The sequence below is a fragment of the Amaranthus tricolor genome, chromosome 4, assembly GCF_026212465.1.
Source record: "Amaranthus tricolor cultivar Red isolate AtriRed21 chromosome 4, ASM2621246v1, whole genome shotgun sequence".
NCBI classification, from domain to species: Eukaryota; Viridiplantae; Streptophyta; class Magnoliopsida; order Caryophyllales; family Amaranthaceae; genus Amaranthus; species Amaranthus tricolor.
Genome location: NC_080050.1, coordinates 28,040,697 through 28,062,573, shown reverse-complemented (window position 1 = coordinate 28,062,573; position 21,877 = coordinate 28,040,697). Strand labels below are relative to the sequence as shown.

At 36.0% G+C, this 21,877-nt stretch overlaps 1 protein-coding gene and 1 non-coding gene across 2 annotated transcripts; both read left to right on the top strand.

The window, feature by feature from the left end:
- The first annotated feature begins 6,707 nt into the window (after window positions 1-6,707).
- On the top strand, window positions 6,708-6,815 carry LOC130811970 (small nucleolar RNA R71). Its single transcript, XR_009041580.1, has one exon. It is a non-coding gene; the product is annotated as a small nucleolar RNA R71 (small nucleolar RNA).
- Window positions 6,816-15,537: 8,722 nt separating this feature from the next.
- Window positions 15,538-19,848, top strand: LOC130810351 (F-box protein SKP2A). The gene is made up of 5 exons (XM_057676373.1): window positions 15,538-15,843; window positions 16,462-16,756; window positions 18,412-18,760; window positions 18,842-18,983; window positions 19,238-19,848. The coding sequence occupies exons 2-5, from the start codon at window positions 16,554-16,556 to the stop codon at window positions 19,597-19,599; spliced, it is 1,056 nt and encodes a 351-aa protein (XP_057532356.1). The 5' UTR covers window positions 15,538-15,843; window positions 16,462-16,553; the 3' UTR covers window positions 19,600-19,848.
- Window positions 19,849-21,877: the final 2,029 nt, after the last annotated feature.

The following is a 21,877-nucleotide window of genomic DNA, read 5'->3' as shown; positions in this document are numbered from 1 at the left end:
CTGATGATGGTAGTCAAGCAGTGGTCGAAAAGCAGCTTGAGATTGGAGCTCGAAGTGAGTGAATCGAGTGTCCAAAGAGGTCAATTGGGCGGCCATTTCCCGCTGAGACAATTGCATCGCATTGAAATTATCGATCATGAGCTGTTCAAAAGGGGAGTACCCTTGGGGAGCCACCGGAGGTGGTCCCAACGGAGGTCCCGTACGAGTTCCGGAGGACTCAGCAGGAAAAGCCGCAGGAAATAAGTAATGAGCCCGGTTGGGCTCCAAAGTTGGTAAATCCTCTGTCGGCATATCAATATAAAAGGGGGGACGGGAATGAATTTTCCACCGAAAACCCCCCTGACTACCCTCCACCAAATAACCACATTGACAAAGGTGCTGTAAGGACAATAAACAATCAGCAAGAACAACCGCATCATCAGGAATTTTAAATTTAGTCGCGATGCGAGTGACCAAACCCCCAATAACAACATCCTGGCTCGAAGAAAGTGCATGGCGGGAAATGGATAACAGGTGTTTCCAAAGGAAAACAGGAATGTTAATATTGATATCTGTCTGTCCCGCCAAGAAATACTTAGCCAAAATGTTTAAATCCAAACTACGAGCAGAGTGAGGGTCGGCTCGACCAAACAAACAAGTACTGAAGAATTTCAAACACACACGCACACATGGATGATGAACTTGATTAATATGCATGTGTGATGTGTTAACATTGGTCAGTCCAGTTAAACGACGAAATAATTCACATGCCTCACCTCCTTGGGGTATTCGCAAATCTCCTCCCGTAGGGAGGCCAAAACATTTAGCTAATTGCGAAATGGTCAAGGAAAAATTCCGGTTGTGCAGCCGAAACCGCAACTTAGGTTTGCTCCTATCACTAACATCTTCCCACAATGAACTCACAAATTCTAATGTAAGATGCTCATGAGTGTTATGACATGCATTAAACAAAGTAGACAATCCAAGAGAAGCAAATAAATCACGGGTGGGTTCGAGAATACCTAATCGTTCGAGTGCCGAACGATCGATCCACTTAGATGACATAATGCGCCCTTTGAGATGTTGAAACTTTTGTCGTTGATCCTCATTGCAGAAAATAACGTCGGGAAAATCCTCATCGCGCTCAATGTCTGGAACTATAGGTTGTGAGCTGGACCCCGAAGCTCGTGCCCGCTTGCTTGCCATGGCACTCCCGGTTTTTTTTTTTTTTTTTTTTTTTTTTTGAAATTGATGGGTGAATGAGTAGAATAAAAGAATGGGTAAGAAGAAAGTAGTAGGAATTGGGTTAATGTAGTTGGAGGGTGAAAATTAAAAATAAAAAGAGAAATGTGTAAAGATTGAGATTTGAAGGAATGGGTGAAATTGATGAAAAAGAACTAGTGAATGGAAAAGAGAATGAGAAGAGGATGAGGATGGGGAAATTTTTAGGTGTTTTTGATGAATGAAAAGTGGAAAATTTGAGGAAAGAGAGTTAGGAAAGTTGAGAGTAATGGTGGAAGAGAGAGAAAATGATGGAGGAAGAAGATGAAGTGGTGAGTGAAGTGTGAATGAGGGAAAGGAAAGAAAGAAAAAAAATATAACCGGTGAGGGAGGAGACCGGACCCGGGCGGGTGAGTGAAGACCCGGGCGAGTTTGGGTGCAGAAGAAAAACCGGCCGGGTGAGGAGAAACCCGGGCGGGTCCGGGTAGTGTTTCTTTTTCTTCTTTTAACCTGGAGAATACCCGGGCGGGTGAGGAGAAACCCGGGCGGGTCCGAGCACTTTTTTTTTTTTTCTTTTTCTTCTTTTCTTCTTCTCTCTTTTTTTTTTTTTTTTTTTTTATAATTGATGTGAACTCTGAAATCGGGTTACCTCCCGACAAGTGCTGGTTTTTAAGGTCCCGCACGACCCTTTTGTTCGACCAACTTAAGAGGATGAAGAAGGATGAAGGTGGATAACTTCCATCGTTCCAACAACATTTCCTTCATGGTAAAGCTTTAAACGTTGTCCATTGACCTTGAAAACATCACCTTTTTCATTTTTCAATTCCACGGAGCCGAACTTATGCACATTAGTAACCAAAAAAGGACCAGACCATCTAGACTTTAGCTTTCCGGGAAAGAACTTGAGTCGAGAATTGAACAATAACACCTTATCTCCCTTTGCAAACTCTCTTGGGAGGATCTTCTTATCATGCCATTTCTTAGTTTTCTCCTTGTAAATCCGAGCACTGTCATAGGCGGACAATCGAAACTCATCTAACTCATTAAGTTGAAGAAGCCTCTTCTCCCCTGCTAACTTGTTATCCATGTTAAGCTCGCGAATTGCCCAATGAGCTTTGTACTCTAACTCGACGGGAAGATGACAGGATTTTCCGTACACAAGCCGGTATGGGGAGGTGCCAATAGGTGTTTTGAAAGCTGTTCTGTAGGCCCAAAGCGTGTCATCAAGCTTCATACTCCAATCTTTCCTAGACTTTGCAACCACCTTTTCTAGTATAGATTTGATCTCGCGGTTGGAAATCTCAACTTGACCGCTTGTTTGGGGATGATATGCAAGTCCAGTACGATGATAAACTTCATACTTCTTGAGAAGAGAATCTAACTTTCGTTCATGAAAATGCGAACCACCATCACTAATGAGAGCTCTAGGAACCCCAAATCTCGGAAATATGACCTTGCTTAGAAGTCGGATGACCACTTTAGAATCATTGGTGGGAGATGCGATTGCTTCGACCCACTTAGAGACATAGTCGACAGCGACCAAAATGTAGCAATTCCCATTAGAAGATGGAAAAGGTCCCATATAATCGACACCCCAAACGTCAAAAATTTCGACCTCAAGAATACCAGTTTGGGGCATCTCATGCCGCTTCGAAATGTTGCCGGTCCTCTGGCAAGAATCACATGACATAACAAAAGACTGAGCATCCTTGAACATCGTGGGCCAAAAGAAACCAGACTCATTCAGCTTGCGAACGGTTTTATCTGGCCCATGATGTCCCCCATAGGGTGAGCTGTGGCAGCGCTGGAGGATCCCATGGACCTCCCACTCAGGAATGCACCTGCGATAAATTCCATCTGCACACTCACGGAAAAGAAAAGGATCATCCCAAAAATAATATCTAACATCATGCAAGAACCTTTTCTTTTGTTGGTAGGACAAATCAGGAGGCAAAATGCCGCCTACCACATAGTTAGCATAATCTGCAAACCACGGACCCTGTGATGTGACTGCAAACAACTGATCATCAGGAAAAGAATCATCAATAGAGGAGGAGATCTTACCATCATCATACCTGATTCTAGACAGGTGGTCTGCAACTACATTCTCTGCCCCTTTCTTATCACGAATCTCAATATCAAACTCCTGAAGTAAGAGAATCCACCTAATAAGCCTTGGTTTGGCTTCCTTCTTAGCAAGAAGGTACTTTAAAGCTGCATGGTCAGTATACACAATAACCTTGGAACCAAGAAGATATGATCTAAATTTTTCTAAGGCATAAATAACAGCTAAAAGTTCCTTCTCTGTGGTGGCGTAGTTGACCTGAGCCTCATCCAAAGTCTTGCTAGCATAATAAATGGCATGCAAGACCTTGTCCTTTCTTTGCCCGAGCACAGCTCCAACCGCAAAATCACTTGCATCGCACATAATCTCGAATGGGAGTTCCCAATCGGGAGGGCGAATGATGGGTGCGGTTATGAGAGCTTGCTTTATCCTGTTAAAAGACTCAGCACATTCCTCAGTAAAGTCAAAAGGTGCATCTTTAAGAAGAAGTTGGGTTAGTGGTTTAGCAATTTTAGAAAAATCTTGAATAAAGCGGCGGTAAAACCCCGCATGACCAAGAAAACTCCTTACCCCTTTCACATTGACTGGTGGTGGTAATTGCTCAATCACCTGTACCTTGGCTCGATCTACCTGTATGCCCTTATCAGAAATAATGTGGCCAAGAACCACACCCTCAGTCACCATAAAGTGACACTTCTCCCAATTTAAAACCAAATTACATTCTTCACATCTTTTCAAAACTTTAGTGAGATTAGCCAAACAAGATTCAAAAGAACTACCATATACACTAAAGTCATCCATAAAAACTTCCATGATAGACTCTATGAAATGAGAAAAAATGCTCATCATGTAACGCTGAAATGTAGCTGGTGCATTACATAACCCAAATGGCATTCTACGATATGCAAAAGTACCATAAGGACAAGTGAATGTTGTCTTCTCTTGGTCATCAGGATGAATGGGAATTTGGAAGAATCCAGAATAACCATCCAAATAACAAAAATATCTATGACAAGCTAACCTTTCAAGCATTTGATCAATGAAGGGGAGAGGGAAATGATCCTTATGAGTAGCTAAATTCAGTCTCCTGTAATCAATGCACATGCGCCAACCAGTGACAGTTCTAGTGGGAATTAATTCATTTTTATCATTTTTAACAACAGTCATCCCACCTTTTTTTGGAACCACTTGCACAGGACTTACCCACTTAGATGCAGCAATAGGAAAAATAATGCCTGCGTCAAGTAGTTTCAATACCTCACTTTTCACGACTTCTTGCATGTTAGGGTTTAAGCGCCTTTGTGGTTGAATACAAGGCTTGTGATCTTCTTCTAAATGAATCCTATGCATGCAAAAGTCGGGACTAATACCTTTCAAATCATCAACACTATACCCAATGGCCTTCTTATGATTTTTCAGAACATCTAAAAGTTGGGAAAGCTGGGCATCATTGAGTGTAGTGCTGACGATAACAGGATGGAGCTCTTGCTCATCAAGAAAAACATACTTAAGATGGGAAGGGAGAGGTTTTAGTTCGGGCTTCTTTACCTCAACTTTGCATACAGGCCGAACTAACCTCTGCACTCTCTTGCCTTTGCTGTGACTAAGCTCTTCATTACAAAGAGCTTGTTCAATAGCATCAATTTCAGTCTTCCAAATGCTAGCATCACCTGTAGAAGATTCAAGACAAAGAACGGCCTCCAAAGGATCTTTCATAAGAGTTAGGGGCAAGTTATCATGACAAATCACATCAACTACATCAATAGCATAGCATTTTTTCTCAAGCATGGGACCTTTCAAAGCATTGCTCAAATTGAAAGTTATATTGTCATCCCCCACAGAAAGTGTAAGTCTACCATTTTTCACATCAATAACTGCTCCTGCCGTATGAAGGAAAGGTCTTCCTAAAATAATAGGAATTTGTCGATCTTCCTCCATATCAAGAACAACAAAATCAACAGGGATATAAAACTTACCTACCCTAACAGGGACGTCCTCTAAAATACCCAAAGGATATTTAACAGAACGGTCGGCCATTTGTAAAGTAATATTGGTAACTTTTAGATCTCCCATTTTCAGTTTAGAACAGACAGAAAAAGGCATTACACTAACACTAGCTCCTAAATCACATAAAGCTTTATCAATAAACAGTGTCCCAATGTGACAGGGGATGGAGAAACTACCAGGATCTTTCAGTTTTGGAGGGGATTTGTTTTGTAGCAAAGCACTGCATTGTTCAGTAAAAGCAACTGTTTCCACCTCACTAAAGGCTCTTTTCCTAGTCAATATGTCCTTCATGAATTTAGCATAAGCAGGCACTTGTGTGATTAATTCAGTAAAAGGAACTGTTACCTGCAAATTCTTAACTACCTCCAAGAACTTACCGAATTGTTTGTCAAGCTTGCTCTTTACTTGGCGGTTGGGAAAAGGAAGTGTGATGGGAGGCACTTGCAATGCCTCTTCTTTTGCTTTCTCTTTCTCGTGCACTGCCTCAGAAGGTGCTTCATCAATAACCGCTTTAGGAATGCCTACTTCTTTCGAATTTGACTCTTCATTGTGAGGCATGGGCGGCTCATCATAACTCAACCCGCTCCTTGTAGTGATTGCATTGGCGGTCTCCTTGCCATGTGGTTGAGTGGGTTGGCCGGGCAATGCTCCTGCTTGTCTAGAGGAGCTAGATGCAGCCAATTGAGCAACTTGAGTTTCAAGCATTTTATTGTGAGTACCGAGTTGCTCAAGCTGTTTGGCCATTTGGGCCATCATGTTTTTCAACTCCCCCAATTCGGATTGGGGTTGTTGGTTCTGAAAATGCTGCTGTTGATGGCCTTGAGGAGGCCTTTGGAAACCGGGTGGTCCTTGATTGGGCTGATATTGCTGATGTTGCCCATAATGTTGTTGTGGTGCTTGTGGTGGAAAATGTTGTTGTTGAGGATTTAACACATTGTTACTGCGATATGACAGGTTAGGATGATTCCGAATTCCAGGATAGTAGCTATTGTTGTTGAAAGGAGGACGAGCTTGAAAAGCATTGACTTGCTCTGGCACCCCCATAGCTCCATTGGGATTAACGGAACACTCCATTAGAGAATGACCATGCACACCGCAATAATCACAAGCAACTCCACCTTGGCTAGAGGTAGCCATAGCATTGACGGGCATAGATGTATTAGCATTCATGCGCATCCCATCAATTTTCGCATTCAAAGCTGAGATTTGTGATGATAGAAGGGAATAAGTTTCAACTTCATGCTTCCCCTTCCTTGGTGCTTGAGCTGCGCGCCTAGATGAGCTATTCCATTGATTTTCAGCAAGAGTATCCAAGAGTGAAATAGCCTCAGAGGTTTGTTTGTTCATGAAAGAGCCGCCAGCCGCACCATCTACCATCCTCTTAGTCTCATTATCAAGACCATTATAAAAAGATTGCATAAGAAATTCCTTCTCTATACCGTGATGAGGGCACATATATTGGTAATCTTTGAATCTCTCCCACGCATCATGAAAAGTCTCCCCCGCATCTTGTGAGAAACTATAGAGCTTAACTCTGTAGTCGTGAGTCTTATAACCGGGATAATACTTCACTAGAAAGGCATCAGACAGTTGCGCCCAAGTAGTAATGGTGTTGGGAAGAGAGTTATACCAACGTTGAGCCTTGCCTGCTAAAGAGAAACGAAAGAGGTACAAGTAGAGCTCGTCGTCAGTCATCCCAGTAATCTTTTGTAGAGAACATGCTTGAAGGAATTTCTGCAGATGATCGACGGGTTCTTCATTGTCAAGACCATAGAACTGATTTCCCGTGATCATATTCATAACATGGGATTTGATGTCAAAGTTTCCAGCATTAGTAGTCGGCAACCTAATCCCCGCGGTAACATTGCTAGCCTTGGGTTGTGTAGACTGCCTAAGAGTTCTCTCGGGAGCCTGACCTGCCATGTCAAGAGATTGAGAGGCTTGTTGAGCTTGTTTACGAGCCTCCGCCCTCCTTTTCTTCGCACTTGCGTGTGTTCTACGAGCAGTTGCCTCAACCTCAGGATCAAAAAGCAAAGGTTGCTTGTTGGTACTCCTGGTCATACACAAAAACACTAGAACAAACGTAAATACGCTCGAAGAACAGTTGTTCCTCGAGTGGGTTAGCAAAAGCAAACACTAAATTCAAAAAGTAAAATTGTTGACCTTCCCCGGCAACGGCGCCAAATTTTGATAGGTCGTTTTACTACCAAAAATAATTCCTAATTCACCTAACTAGTATAGTTGGGAAAGTAGGGTCGAACCACTGTGGAAGGACAAATGAAGTTACAATTTAAATTAAGTTCACTATTGTTAACGATCAAATGTTGGATTTTTGGTTATCTAAGTAGAACGCAAAAATAAGAGATGAATAGAATTCAATAATTAAAAACCTAGGGCTAAAAGGATCCACTATGCATAGATCATGATTCATGAACAACAATTGGGATAGGAATGAATATAGGCGAAGGAAGATGTTGCTCTCGCAAACAAATTCGACAATTAAACAATAAAACAAGCTATCGCGATTAAAGCTTAATTGTTCAAAGAAAGAAATCGTTCACTCAAACTCGCAACTCTCGCTTATAGAATTGAGCGAATAAAACTTGCAAATTGGCCAAACATGCAATCAATCTAGAACCCATCAATTGAATCACCTAAACAAACCAAATTTAAATCCTAAAATCAAACAAGAATCATGACCTTTTGCATAGTTTCACCAAACCCTAGAAATAAAACTACTCACTAAGCATATTGAAACTAACAAGAGATTCAACAATGAAATTCATGCAGAAAATCAAATTTAAATTTAATAGAGAAACAAGCATTCAAAGATAACAATAATAACCAAGAACAAGAAATTAGGATTGAAATCAATACCTCCAATATAATTAAAATTACAATGTCGAAGCGTTGATTAACAATCCCTCAAAGCAAGTAATATGATAAATCTCTTTCACTACCAAACCCCCAAAACAGAGAAAAAAAACTTAACCCCCTGGAAATTCTCCTCAAAAGCTATTTATATCCTCCTCCAAAGAGATCGGAGGATACGGAAGTTACTAAAAAAAAAATAACTGCTTGACCCGGCCGGGTATGTGGAAACCCGCCCGGGTACGCAGCTGAGCATTTTAATCTTCAATAGAGGCCTGGCCGGGTATGTGGGAACCCACCCGGGTATGAGAGGCTCACCCGGCCGGGTATGTGGAAACCCGGCCGGGTGCGTGTGGCAACTTTTTCTTCCAAATAACATCTTCAAATTCTTCTAAGTATCAAGTGCAAACCCGGTCGGGTATGTGGAAACCCGGCCGGGTATGAGAGGCTCACCCGGCCGGGTATGAGGAAACCCACCCGGGTATGAGACCTGGTCAGCACAAAAAATGACCTTTGAGTAGCTTATGACCTTCCAACTTGCAAATCTCGCTCCAAGAGTCGATTCCTAGCATAATTAGAGCTTTGTACCTACAAAATAGATAAGAAACAAACACTCCAACCAAGCATAAAAACCAATAGAAAATTGAGCAAAATACGCGAGAAATGCTATGAAAATACAATGGGGGCATGGTAGAAAATAATATATAAAATACACACATCAGTTTTTTCTTCTTCTTTGGAGTAAGCTTTTTTCTTCTTGGAGACTTATTTGGTTGAGATATTTTTGTTTGTGAGCATGAAGGTTGTGAGGGTTGAGGTTGTGAATCTCCTGAAAAAACCTCATCAGCTCTGCTTCCTCTGCCATCCTTCTATTCTCTTCCTCCATTAGCCTAATATTTTTAGCCCTGTTCTTCAAACTTTTTGCCCAACTAACTTCTGCAGACTAAAACACAAGAGATGGTGTTTCTGTCTCACATTAAAAATACCCCTGGAGCACGAACTAACAACCACATTGTACTTATCCTAACAACAAAATTTACCAACAAAAACAAAACAAAACAAAAACACATCACTTTAGCAATTCAAATTCGCATGCAACACATCACACTTAACTTTCATATAATTCACATTCGAATTTCATAGCAAACAAACTGACACAGATAATCATTTTCCACTAAACCCTAACCCTAACATAATTTTGCAAAAAAAAAAAAAATCAGAACTCGAAACGCAAATGGATAAGGATAGTAATACCTTGCGTATGCTTAATCCACCGAATTAGCGAACTTTGTGCGATATTCAGTCACGACCACCACGCTGCCTCACAAACCTGCAATTCACTTCACACAAATCGACACTTTGCAAATTTTTGATGGATTTTAAGGGTTCCAGATCAATGAAGACGAATAGAGAGTTTCTTGAATGGAGCAGAAGAAAGATGGGGGGTCAATTTTTTGTAGACATACGTTGTGTTTGGGGAAGTCAACCCTAACAATGGCACCAGTTGAATGCGTAAGGGCATACTGGTAATTTACCACAAACGGCACATTAACGGCAGTTGTCATTAATGGTATTTTGTGCTAACGTACGAAAACTCAATGGTATATGGTGAATTAAAACATTTTGTGTGGTATATGGTGAATTTCGGAGAAACTCAATGGTATATCATGAAATATCCGTTTCAATTATTCCATTTCCTTATTTGGGCAACTCATCTCAATTGTCTCATTTCTATTTTAGAACATAATTTTTGGACCAAATTGTCCTTATACCATTCATGCAATTACCAAAACACTCTTATTTTAAAAACTAATCTACACTAATTAATCCCTCCAATACTCAATATATCACATGGGTGTACTATTTAACATGGTCCCTCTACTTTTTTAATATTCGTGCCCAATTCAAATGGAACAATTGAAAAGAATTAGAGAGAGTATATCTTTACTTTTTGAAACAAACTCCTAGCGGTACTTTGAGTTCCGACTTTCTTGTCATTTTACTTTTTGTTTTTCCTTATTTATTTATTTATGAGGAGTAATTCTTTTATATATTAAAGAATAAGTACTAAACTAAATAGGGTTTAGGAAGTACAGTTGAACAAACATTAAATAGTTATTTCATTCATTTAGTTTGAAGAATAAAAAATAATACTGTATTCTTTTTGCTATGTAATAGTAAATGGGATAATATTTCCACTATATAAATTTTTTTGATTTAGACTAAGCTAAAGAATTATTATAGAGGACGGGGCAGAGGAAATTACTCCTTCCTATGTAGGTGGTCGAGAATTATTCTTAATCTATTTAATAATTATGACATTAATATTCCCTCCTTTTTTTTTTCTTTTTGTTTACTTTTTACACAGTTTTCAAAGTAAATTTTAGAACTTAATATCTCTAAATATGCTTAATAAAAAATAATTAAACATACGTAATAAAAAATATAGATTACGACGAATCTAATGAGATCTCACATGAATATATTTTATCTTTCAAATAAGAAGAACATTAGAGAACAGAGGGAGTATAATTTTTATTTTATTTTGTGTTTTGTTGTTATATCACTTTATTTTATTTTACTATTAACTAAAGTTTTCGGTATTACTTGGTTATTTATGTTTTAAATGAAAAGTCTTTAGGTATGAGATGATTGTGAAGGAAAAAAAAAAGAGAAAATAAGAATCGGTCTTTTTTAGTTAAATAATATCTTAATCGTACAAGGATTAGGGGTTTTACATTTGGTTGTTGCTCAGCCGTTCAGAGCACTTAAAAAGTTCAAAATGACTCTGTCCGAATCTTATAATATTTTATTCGATCTGAACTCGAACTCAAAACACTTACCCCTTAAAATAGAGTGGAGTCTAACAAGGATTTAGATAAAATGTCGGACCCATGTCAATCCGTACCTATAACGTAATTTCGAAATGACATTCAACTTGCATGATCATTAAACGTGCAAGTTGCATGGAACTTATTTTGTTTTCGGTAAAATAATAAAGGAGCATTTCACATGCGCCCGATATTATTTTTTGGATGGGAGTGAAGCAATTGCCAAGAGGGAAAATGACTAGCTCCAAAATTCATTTTTGATTTAATAAAATAAAAATTTGAGTCTATTTTTATTTTAAAACTTATTTAATTTATGAATATAGATGTACTTGTGTAGTTGTTTATTTAAGTTCATGATTTCATGAATTATTTGTTAATTTGTTAATTTAACTTTATAAATGATTTATGTTTATAGGTGATGACCAATTTATTTATTTATTATATATTCATTTTTTCATGGAAAAGGAAAGATTTATTAATAAGTCACAATATCGTGTCTATAACGATAATCAACCTTATCATATAAGTATAGCTCAATGGTATAAAAAAATTAGTGTAATTTAGTAGAAAAATCTCTTGAATTAGTTAAATGGTTATAGTAGTTTTCTTCCAATCATCTCATTTTCTTCAAAGAATTCATTTTAATGATTTATCATGTGAAAATGTAGTATTAATGGTAATGAAAAATTGTAAACAAAAAATTTTTTTATGATCAAAGCTTTATTACTATAGAAATAATATAATATATTTTTATGAAAATTTACACTATAAATCATTCTCATTACCATTATTTAATTAGTATCAACTACCAAATAAACTGTTTCCTGTCTCTTTTTAAGCTAATCCATTCTTAATTATGAGATGAAGGGGTCCTAGTCTATTGTCAACGATCTTGATACTCCTCGTACTCGTAGATGGCCTTCATAGACGTTGACAAAAAATCATAAGATTACATTCACCCTTTGCTTGAAGAAGGAATTATTATTAGCTTAAAAAAAACTGAAAAGGGGTTCGAGTAAGGGAAAAACCCATGATGTACTCACAAATCTTATCCACCTTTTGTTGGATATCTAATAAAAATATAAAACTGTATCATCGTGAGACAGGTCAATACAAAAGGGTCATTAATAAAAAACATTAAAGAAACAATGAAAACTGATTTCCACTTGTACATGAAACAATTTTTTTAGTAGTTTGGACTAATCAAATTAAAGTCATCTCATGTGAGATGACTTCAATGAAAAATTAGTGAAAATTACACGGTCTATAAAAATAAGGAAAAATTACCTTGAATGATACAATTTTTTTGTTAATTTTCCTACAATAATACCAAATATTTGTTAACCAAGAATAATACCAACTTAGGATGGTATTTTCCTAAAATAATATCAACTTTAGTTTATTAACTAATTTACCAATTTTTTGTCTTATAATCACCCATAATTTGATTTTTAACATATAAGGAATTTTCTAGGAAACTCCCCTTTAAGTTGGTATTATTTATGGTTAATCAATAGTTCGTATTATTGTAGGAAAATTCACAAAAGGTTGTATTATTCACGGTAATTTTTCCTAAAAATAAAAGTAAAGCACACAAATGTTGAGACCTTGACTTTTAAACGTTGATCGGTGATCATCCTTTAATGTTACAATCTTGAATTATAGTTCAATTGTTATTCTGATTAATGAAGTTGTTTTAGAAACTTTTTCAGCTGTGCGGGTATTACCCATCTAAATATTAACTTTTTTCGAAAAACATTATTCAAGCTCATTCATTTTTCTAGTCGGGTAGATCGTCAAACCTGACGGATAACCCGCCTATAAACAACTCTACCCCACATGGTGCTTTGAATGAGAATAAAATCAAGTATATAACGATTCCAAGCATTAAGAAAAGTTGAAAGATAGATGAACAATGGAAGAACTTGGAAAATGCGTGAATAACTTATAATAATTGATCAAAAACTTATAAGTATTTTGCGAATTTTTAACTTACAATGGTTGAAGAAAATTCAGTGAAATGATCTTAATTAATGTCTATGTCTTGAGATGACAATAAATCTTGAATTCAAATTCGGATTTATTTTGATAGGGCTGAGTCTTTTGTTTTTTTTTTACCTGTCAAATAATCGCCGCTCGACGCTCGTGGAGTTGAATCTGCCTTGTTTTTAAAGCTTAATTATTACACATCTACATAATAGTTGGATACACTAAATGCCCAACACCTAATTTCTCTTCGTATATTCTTTAAATACAATACTAATATGGAAAAATTGTTTCTAAAAAGCCAACTTTTTAACCATCTGTAAATGAAGCTCAACGTTTCATTTATCAATAAAAAGACAAATTTTGTCTCATTTTTGCAATTAAAGAGATAATTTACTGATAGCCGGTTAGCATTTATTTTGCATACCTACCCATACATATTTGTCCCTGTCATCACCACTTTATTTCAAAATTCACAAATATCTTCCTATTTCCTTACAAACCACGAAAACAGTGTTGCATCTTCCACCTTAATTTCGCATCTTTAACCCACGAAAAAACTAGTTGCTGCATCTTCAACCCCCGGGCAAACCAGTTGCCGCATCTTCGACCCAAAAAATCGGTCCCTTTAATTCTTCTCCAATGGCGACACAAATGCAATTTTAGGGCAAAGTTGATTTCCACTAATTTATCACAACCTAAGCAAATTTCTAACTCTAAAATTCTGCAATTGATGTCTTATTATTGATAATTGTTGATTTGCTTATTAATTATTGGAATTTGCTTAGTAATTGTTGGAATTTACTCTCTTATGGTGGAATTTGGTTAAACACATTAGAAATTAGGATTTTTTTGCAATTGTGAACATAATAAATAAAAAGGTGTCCATTAGAATTTGGTATGAGGGTAAATTCAAGGAAGCTAAAGGTAGTATTAGTTATGTTAGTGGTTTTGGTAGAATAATGGAGGTAGATCCAGATGATTTATCCATAGATTATTTGATGAGTTTAGCTAATAAGTGCAATGGAGATAGAGGTATACAAGGGCTTTTTTTAAGAACTTTATTTCTGTTTTTTTAAGGAACTCGAGTTAACCGATCACAGTAGGGTTGCTTTACCTGCTATATCTTTAATTGCAAAAATGAGACAAAGGTTGTCTTATGACCCTTTATTTGCATATGGCCAAAAGATTGGCTTTTTAGAAACAATTTTTCCTAATAATAATAATAAGAGGAAGTTTTGGGTAAATCACGGTTATTTGCGAAAGACGTAAATCACACTATGTGGCCTAATCTTATGGGTAGATTTTTGGTGTTTTATTTTATCTTTTTCTTGTTTTATTTATTGTATTATTATGTCTTTTGTTTTTTTATGGTGATTTATAAATCACTTAAGTTCACTCACAGCAAACACGCTTATTATGGAGTTTTTAGCAAGTGAAAATTGAACTACAGCAATAATCTTTAAACCTGAATTTTAAGAAAATCACTATAAATGACTCTAAATTTTAAAATTTATAAAAAAATAAACTAAACCTCAAAATACTTTGCTCGACCTTTGTTGAGAAGCTTAAACACATAAAAAATGTAACCTAACATCCTTTTACGCTTGTTTGGGACGAACCCAAAAGTGTACATTTAATTTAACTATTCAAAAATGTACAACCATAGTCCCATGATATCCGTGTTTATCTCAAAACATCACATTACACATGCATGACAAAACGTACAGCTAATTTCCTTTATTCTCCTCTCATCTTTTCTTTGTTTAGTAAATAATTATTAAGCTAATTAAATATTTTAGTCATTTAACTCTTTGGTTTTTTTAATAAATTCCAAAATTATGATTTAATTTAATTAGCTTTTTCATTAATAGTTGTTTTGCAACTAGCCTAAAAATCAAACAAAAAATCTAGTAATGTCACCATCTGATCAAATAAACCAACAAATAACAACTAATTGTCAATTTGCCAAACACTTGTTGCAGGTGTTTGACAATTAACTCGTTTAGTTAATTAGCTTATTTGATCAACTAGTATTATTATTTGTAACTGTTAAATCAATTATTTAAGCTAATTATTATTTAAGCGACGTTGGCCCCTTCAAGAACAATATGAGAGTTTCCCATGCGGATTACCATTTCAACACCATACACAGCAGTTTTGAGCTCACACAACTCTGGCAGCCAATAAGCTTTAACTCGGTGAGCACTAGCCATCAACTGGCTTGAACTGTCCCTTGCCACCACTCTCAAACATTTAGCACCATTGGCACCCACATTAGCGTCAAAATGTATATTCAGATATTAATATCTTTACTTTAACTGAACAAAAAATTATAAAAATTACATATTTAAAAACTAAAATTAAAAAGATAAAACAAAATTTCATAACTATATTATTTATTATACATAGTCAAAATTACCAAAATAAAATTAATTACAAATAATATTAACGTATTACGTAACGAGTGTTAGTGAAATAAAATAAAAAGCTTTTCGTTGCTAGCGGTTACGATTATAGACATATTTAATCTCTGGAATCTTCCTTCACTTCTTGATCTCTCTCATCATTTCAGTTTTTTTATAAAAATATTCTCTCTTTACCTCATAGCAATCCATTCTCCTTAAATCCATCAAACAAGTTTTGTAAGTGGGACCCACTCTCGTACTTATCATCTCAACCATCCACGTGGCGATGTTTGATACCATTGGATTTGTTTACTACGGTTTTAGCTATCCTTTAGCTTCTTTAAATGTCTCATCTCTTCCCAATTCAAAGTAGGCACAAATATTTTAATTTGTGCCTTGTCAAATTAATTTTCTACATTTATCAAAGTTTCCTCAAGAAAATTCCCAGCTCAAAATTCTTCATTTTTTCCAAAAGGTTTGACCTTTTATCTTTCTTTCTAGACTTATTATGATTCCAGTTTGTTTTTAATTTTGACTTTCTTATGAATTTTTATGGGCATGTGGAATTTTTGGCTATGATGATCATCAACTTAAATTTAATTTCTTTGTGTATTTGATGGATTTCATGATCATTTCATGAAATTGGGTTTTATTTTGCTTGGTTTTTGATGGGTTATTAGAGGAACAGAGATTAGGAAAGAAGTAAATAAATTAAATTGATTTGAGAGGAAGAAAGAAGGTTTTATTCTCTGAAAGTTGTTTGCTTGATTGAACTTGGTTTTATTTTGCATGTTTGAACTAAGTAATCATAAAGAATTAGTCTTGTAATCTAGCTTAAGACAATTTTCTATATTTTAGTCTCTGCTAATTTTGTTTCAGATAATTATATCAAACAATTGATTTTAATCATACCCTCATGAAAAGAAAAAAGATTTTTCATTTTCATTTCCTTTCTTTATTGTTTTTAGCATGTTGCATTGATGGGTTTTTTGGAAAAAAGATTCTTGTTTACTTTGGGCAAGAAGGGACTGATTATTTAGTTGTAGTCTTATTTGAAGGGTATTGATTTCCCCCTTATACTTGTCTATTGTAGGGTGATAGAAAAGTACAACTTTAGAGAAGTTTTGATAAATGACAAAGCAAGGATGACTAAGGAGTGAGGACTTGGAATCCTTCAAGAAGCTGATGGTATTCAGTACCCTTGATGGTGGTATTGGTGGCGGCGAGATGGCTACCGAGATGACTGCTGAATGGAAGGATATTCCTATGGAGTTGCTCCTTCGAATTCTGAAGCTTGTTGATGATCAGACTGTCATCAGGGCTTCTGGTGTATGTAGTGGATGGAGGGAAGCTATTTGCCTTGGGCTTACTCATCTTTGCCTTTCATGGTATACCTTCTGCCCATGCTAAATGTTAATTTCTTTCTTTTATTGCTTGGTTGTTTGATAGAATGTGTAACATGTTATAGGATTACAACCATTAGCTTAAGCTGGTGGTTGCGTTTGTTCACTTGATATGGTATCAATAGCCAATATGATAGACTATTTTCTCATTTTATGTAAAATATTTAGTATTATGTATATAAAGTGTATGTGTTGCATATATATTTCTAGCCCAAAGATTCAAGTGAGAGTGGTGAGACAGGGGTGTTGGGTTCATGGCTTTTTGTTTGACTTTTGGATAGTCTAAAAAGGCTTAAAAGCTGAAAAAGCGGGCTTTTAAGCCATAATAAAAGGTACTCCATTTAGCTTCTTTTTTTTTTTTTTTTGTTCTTGTTGGCTTTTGACTTATTGACTTATTTTTTTTCTAATAATAGCCAACAACCAATATCTAGATTTACAAACATCTCTATAAACAATTGGTTTTTTCGGCTAGTTTAAAAGCATAAAAAATGGCTAGTTCTGTTTGGTTTTCATTCTTTTGCCTCAACAAAAGATCATTTAATTTGTTGTTTAGATGAAGAGAAAAGACTATTTCTGTTTGACTTCTCTTTCAGTTGCAATCTTGTTAACTTTCAAGTATGGTTATGGTGTGCTTATGTGTATGATCTTTGTATTTTCGAATCCCTGATTTTGTATAGGTTCTTGGTTGAGCATACCAATAGAATGTAAATTTGAACCTTGCGTTGTAAATCTTCTGCTGTTTTGTGAAGGCATGTTATCAGATTTGATCATTTGCATTTTAACATCTGACCCTCTTTCAAAAGACCATCGTGATTTACACATTGTTACTGATATGTATTTCTCTGTAGTATGCTTGCTGATTGTGCAGCATGTCGTGTTTATCTCTTTCTATGTCTGGTTTTCTGTGTGTACCATTGTAAATAATGTCTTTCATTTCACTTTATTTGACTGTATTGTAAAGTTTTTTGAGCTTACTCCAACCGAAATATAGGCTGAGAAAACAGAGGAATAATCCACATTAACTGCAAAACCCGTTTTGTGACTTACCAAGATTGTGATTGAAACCGTGTTTGTGCACTATGGTATGTAACATTGGGTTGATTAAAAAAACTCTGCCTATTTGTGGTGGAGTTTAATATTTATCACTGCAATATACTTTCATCTTTCTTCCTGTATTTAGAAATAAGTGATATTCTGGATTCACAAATACTTGTATGAGATGGCGTCACCGTGACATCCCTATACTTTGGTTAAACTAATAATAGAAACTTTAAGCTTATGTGCTTCTTGTTTTGCGATCGTCTCACTGTGAGACGGTCTCGTACAAGACGGGTTGTTACAGGATTTTCATGTGTAAAACACTTTCTTATCTAATTTGGGATAATTTAGCTTGAACTGTCTTGAAGAATGCATGTTTCTTCAAATAGGGTTTGGCTTTACATGTATAAACCTGTTTCACAAGAAGTGCCGACATTTTTCCATGAGTTTTGACGGCGAATTTTCCCTACGTTGCTATGATTGATGAAAAAAAATACCCGCACAATAATTTCATCTGTGTGCATGTTGTTCTTGTTGAGTTGGATTATGTTGAGAACAAATCTGTTAGTGTCACTAACATCGGAATTAAATGCTCGTTGTAGGTGCAAGAACGACATGAACCAATTAGTCCTGTCTCTTGTGCCGAAATTCACAAATTTGCAGAGTTTGATACTTCGTCAAGATAAACCACAACTTGAGGATAATGCTGTTGAGACTGTAGCGAACTTCTGTCATGACCTACAGGAGCTTGACTTGAGCAAATGCTTCAAGCTGACTGATCGTTCTCTGTATGCCTTGGCTCACGGATGTCCAAATCTTACGAAGCTCAACATTAGTGGGTGCTCGGCTTTTACTGATGCTACACTTGCGTATTTAACTAGCTTTTGCAAAAAGTTTAAGTCGTTAAATCTTTGTGGGTGCGTTAGAGCTGCAACGGACAAGGCATTGCAGGTATATTTATAGCCTTAAGTTGATCTGTATTTTTATTCTAATACTGTATTTCTTGTCTAAATGTTAAATGTTTGCACGTAGTCGATTGCATATAACTGCAAGGAGCTGCAGACTCTCAATCTCGGATGGTGTGAAAATGTCGGGGATTTGGGTGTGACAAGTCTTGCATATGGCTGCCCAAATCTGAGGGCCCTCGACTTGTGTGGTTGTGTACTTATAACAGGTAATATCTCTTTCCGGTAGAAGCTCACTTTCGAAGTCCCAATACATTAGCTCTTTCTGTTTTTCTTTGATCAGAGTATTGTTCATTGTTCATTATCTGAGTTCATTGTTTGTTAAATCATATGCATGTTTAAGGGCTAGCCCGTAAATCCACCTTGGTGGGAGTCTTTTAATATTTATTAAATGGAATTAAACCGGCAAGACACGCTTGTACTTTTCGGTTTGATCATTTATCGACAATTATGCATGTTTTAGATGAGAGCGTGATAGCGTTGGCCAATGGATGCCCTCACCTTCGATCACTTGGTCTCTACTATTGCCAAAACATAACGGATCGAGCAATGTATTCTCTTGCCCATAGTCGTGTCAGAAACAAGCACGGTGTATGGCAATCGATCAAAAGCAGATACGAAGATGACGGTCTCAGAAACCTCAACATTAGTCAGTGCACTGCTCTCACACCTCCTGCTGTCCAGGCAGTTTGTGATTCCTTTCCAGCCCTTCACACCTGTCCTGGCCGACACTCTCTTATTATAAGCGGCTGTCTGCATTTGACATCCGTGCATTGTGCCTGCGCTGTCCAAGCACATCGTGCTACAAGTACAACCGCTCATTAAGAGATTGTTCGATTCTCGTGTCATCTTCATCCTCCTGTATATAAAGTCGTTTTCCAGTCGAATTCAAGCTAGTATTAGGAAAATGTTTTGTACTATCAATGTTGTTTTTAAACTCTACAACCATGAAAGCTAGAGTTAATACAGAATTGACTGAAAATGGAGTATTGTTTTTATGTTGTTGTAGTTTGTTGAAGCTTTGTAGGACTTGTAAACAATGTGTTTCAATGGGTGGTCCATGATTTGTGTAAATGTTTTAGCTGTTATTTTCTGTGCCCTCTTTATTGCAGGTAAGTTTGTCTCAGATGGGGTCCACTTTGGCACTCTTCTATGCTATCATTCTGGTTTTGCATGCAAAACTAGTAGGGACTAGGGAGAAGACGTGATCAAAATAAATCTGATAACTTGATATTCGTCCGATTTTATAATTGAATTTGATTTGATCCGACTTAAAAATGGATTTACAATTATGTAAAAACCTATATGAACAAAAAATTCAATTTTAAATCGACTTAAAACACTTGATTTGAAATCAATCCGATAATACGAACAAACACCCTTTAGAAGTACCATTTTAACCCGACTGAACACCCTTTAGGAGTACCCTTTTAACCTTGCAAATTACAATTCAAAAGATAATAATAAAACGTTTTTTATTATTGAAAGAGTAAGGGCGAATGTTGAGACCTGAGTGAGTTAAATCGTATCATATCAAAAGCGGTTGTGATATCCATGCGACCCTACAACTACGAGTTCCTCTAATTGTATTATTAACTGATTGTGTTATATTATGTGGGAGAATGTTACTATCAGTTGTAAGTATAATAAAACAGAGGGAAGTGTTCGTTTTGTTGTGACATTAGCAATCCTAAGAAATGAATAAACCCAAGCCAAGAGAATTGATTCAGCTGTCAAATACCATCAAAATATCTACTCCTAGACTAATTGGACATGCGCATCTATACAAATTTTGACATTATTGATAGCTCAAAAGCCTCAAATGGAGTAGATTTTTATGAGAAACAATTACAACCCACTTTGTGAGGTCATTAGCCTTCACTATCAAGATGTGCTAATTGGGAATTAATCTGCTTTTCTGAGGTTGTGGGTGCCTGGGAGGTGGGGCCAATGTCAGGGCAACTGTACTAGGAAGTAGGAATCATTTGAATATACTCTTCAACTTGTGATAGCTATCTCAATAATATCAAAACTGAATTAGGTCGTAACTATATCTTTGTCATATTTTCTATTTAAATATATTTTTTAAATTTTATAATAATTTTATTTTAGGATCACTCTTTACAACTTTTATTAGTTTCTATGAACATATTTTTGGATTTCTAACTTTTAGTACTATCTACTTAATTTAAAAGTTTCTATTAATTTTTTAATGCTTATGCTGATATTGCAATCTCATCTCTTAGGGACAAAGCAAATAAAAGTTATTCTAGATGATTTCATTTGAAAATTCGTTCAAATTGATTGTTCTTGAATTTCTTGCTAATAGTTATAAATTTACGTTCCTTGCTAACTCATATCTGAATGAAACATGAGAATAAATCATTATCGGTATAACCAATTATTAGAAGATGACAACCATTAAAATTAGGTTTATTATGTTCATAGTTTGCTTTGAATCCATCAATTGGCAATTCTTTTATAGTGATATAAGGTATTTTTTAAGCTCACCAGCTTTCTCTCCGTTCGTATATATGATAAATGTTTAACTCTCACTGTCCATGTGAAGATCCATTTCCTCTCTCCCTTTTGCCTATAAGAGATTATCTTTACCTCGAAATATAAAAAAGAAGAATTTACAAATTACAGCATTAAAGTTTAACATTTTTGCTAATTACAGTTATCAAAATATCAATGTCTACGACAATCAGGCCAAGTCACAGAATTTCGACCATTTTCGGTCGGAATTTTAAATTGAGTGGTCGGAATTATGTGATTTGACCGAAACGGTGTAGACTTTGATATTTTGTGGTCGGATTTTAGGTTAAGTGGCTGTAATTTGCAAAAACTAATCATTAAAGTTATAATTCACAAAAATTTAAAACTTAAAAGCTGTAACTCGCAAATTATTCTAAAAAAATCACCCACTGATTGTTTCCATTTTTTAAAGTCTTCTCTAAGGAGCATAAAACTGTTTCATGACTTCATTCCAACAAATTAAATGAGAATCAAAAATCATGTGCTTGTAAAGAGCATATGCTCATATGATGCAAGACCAACTCACAACTTTATACTTTGTAGAACTGATTCCAACTTTATGGTA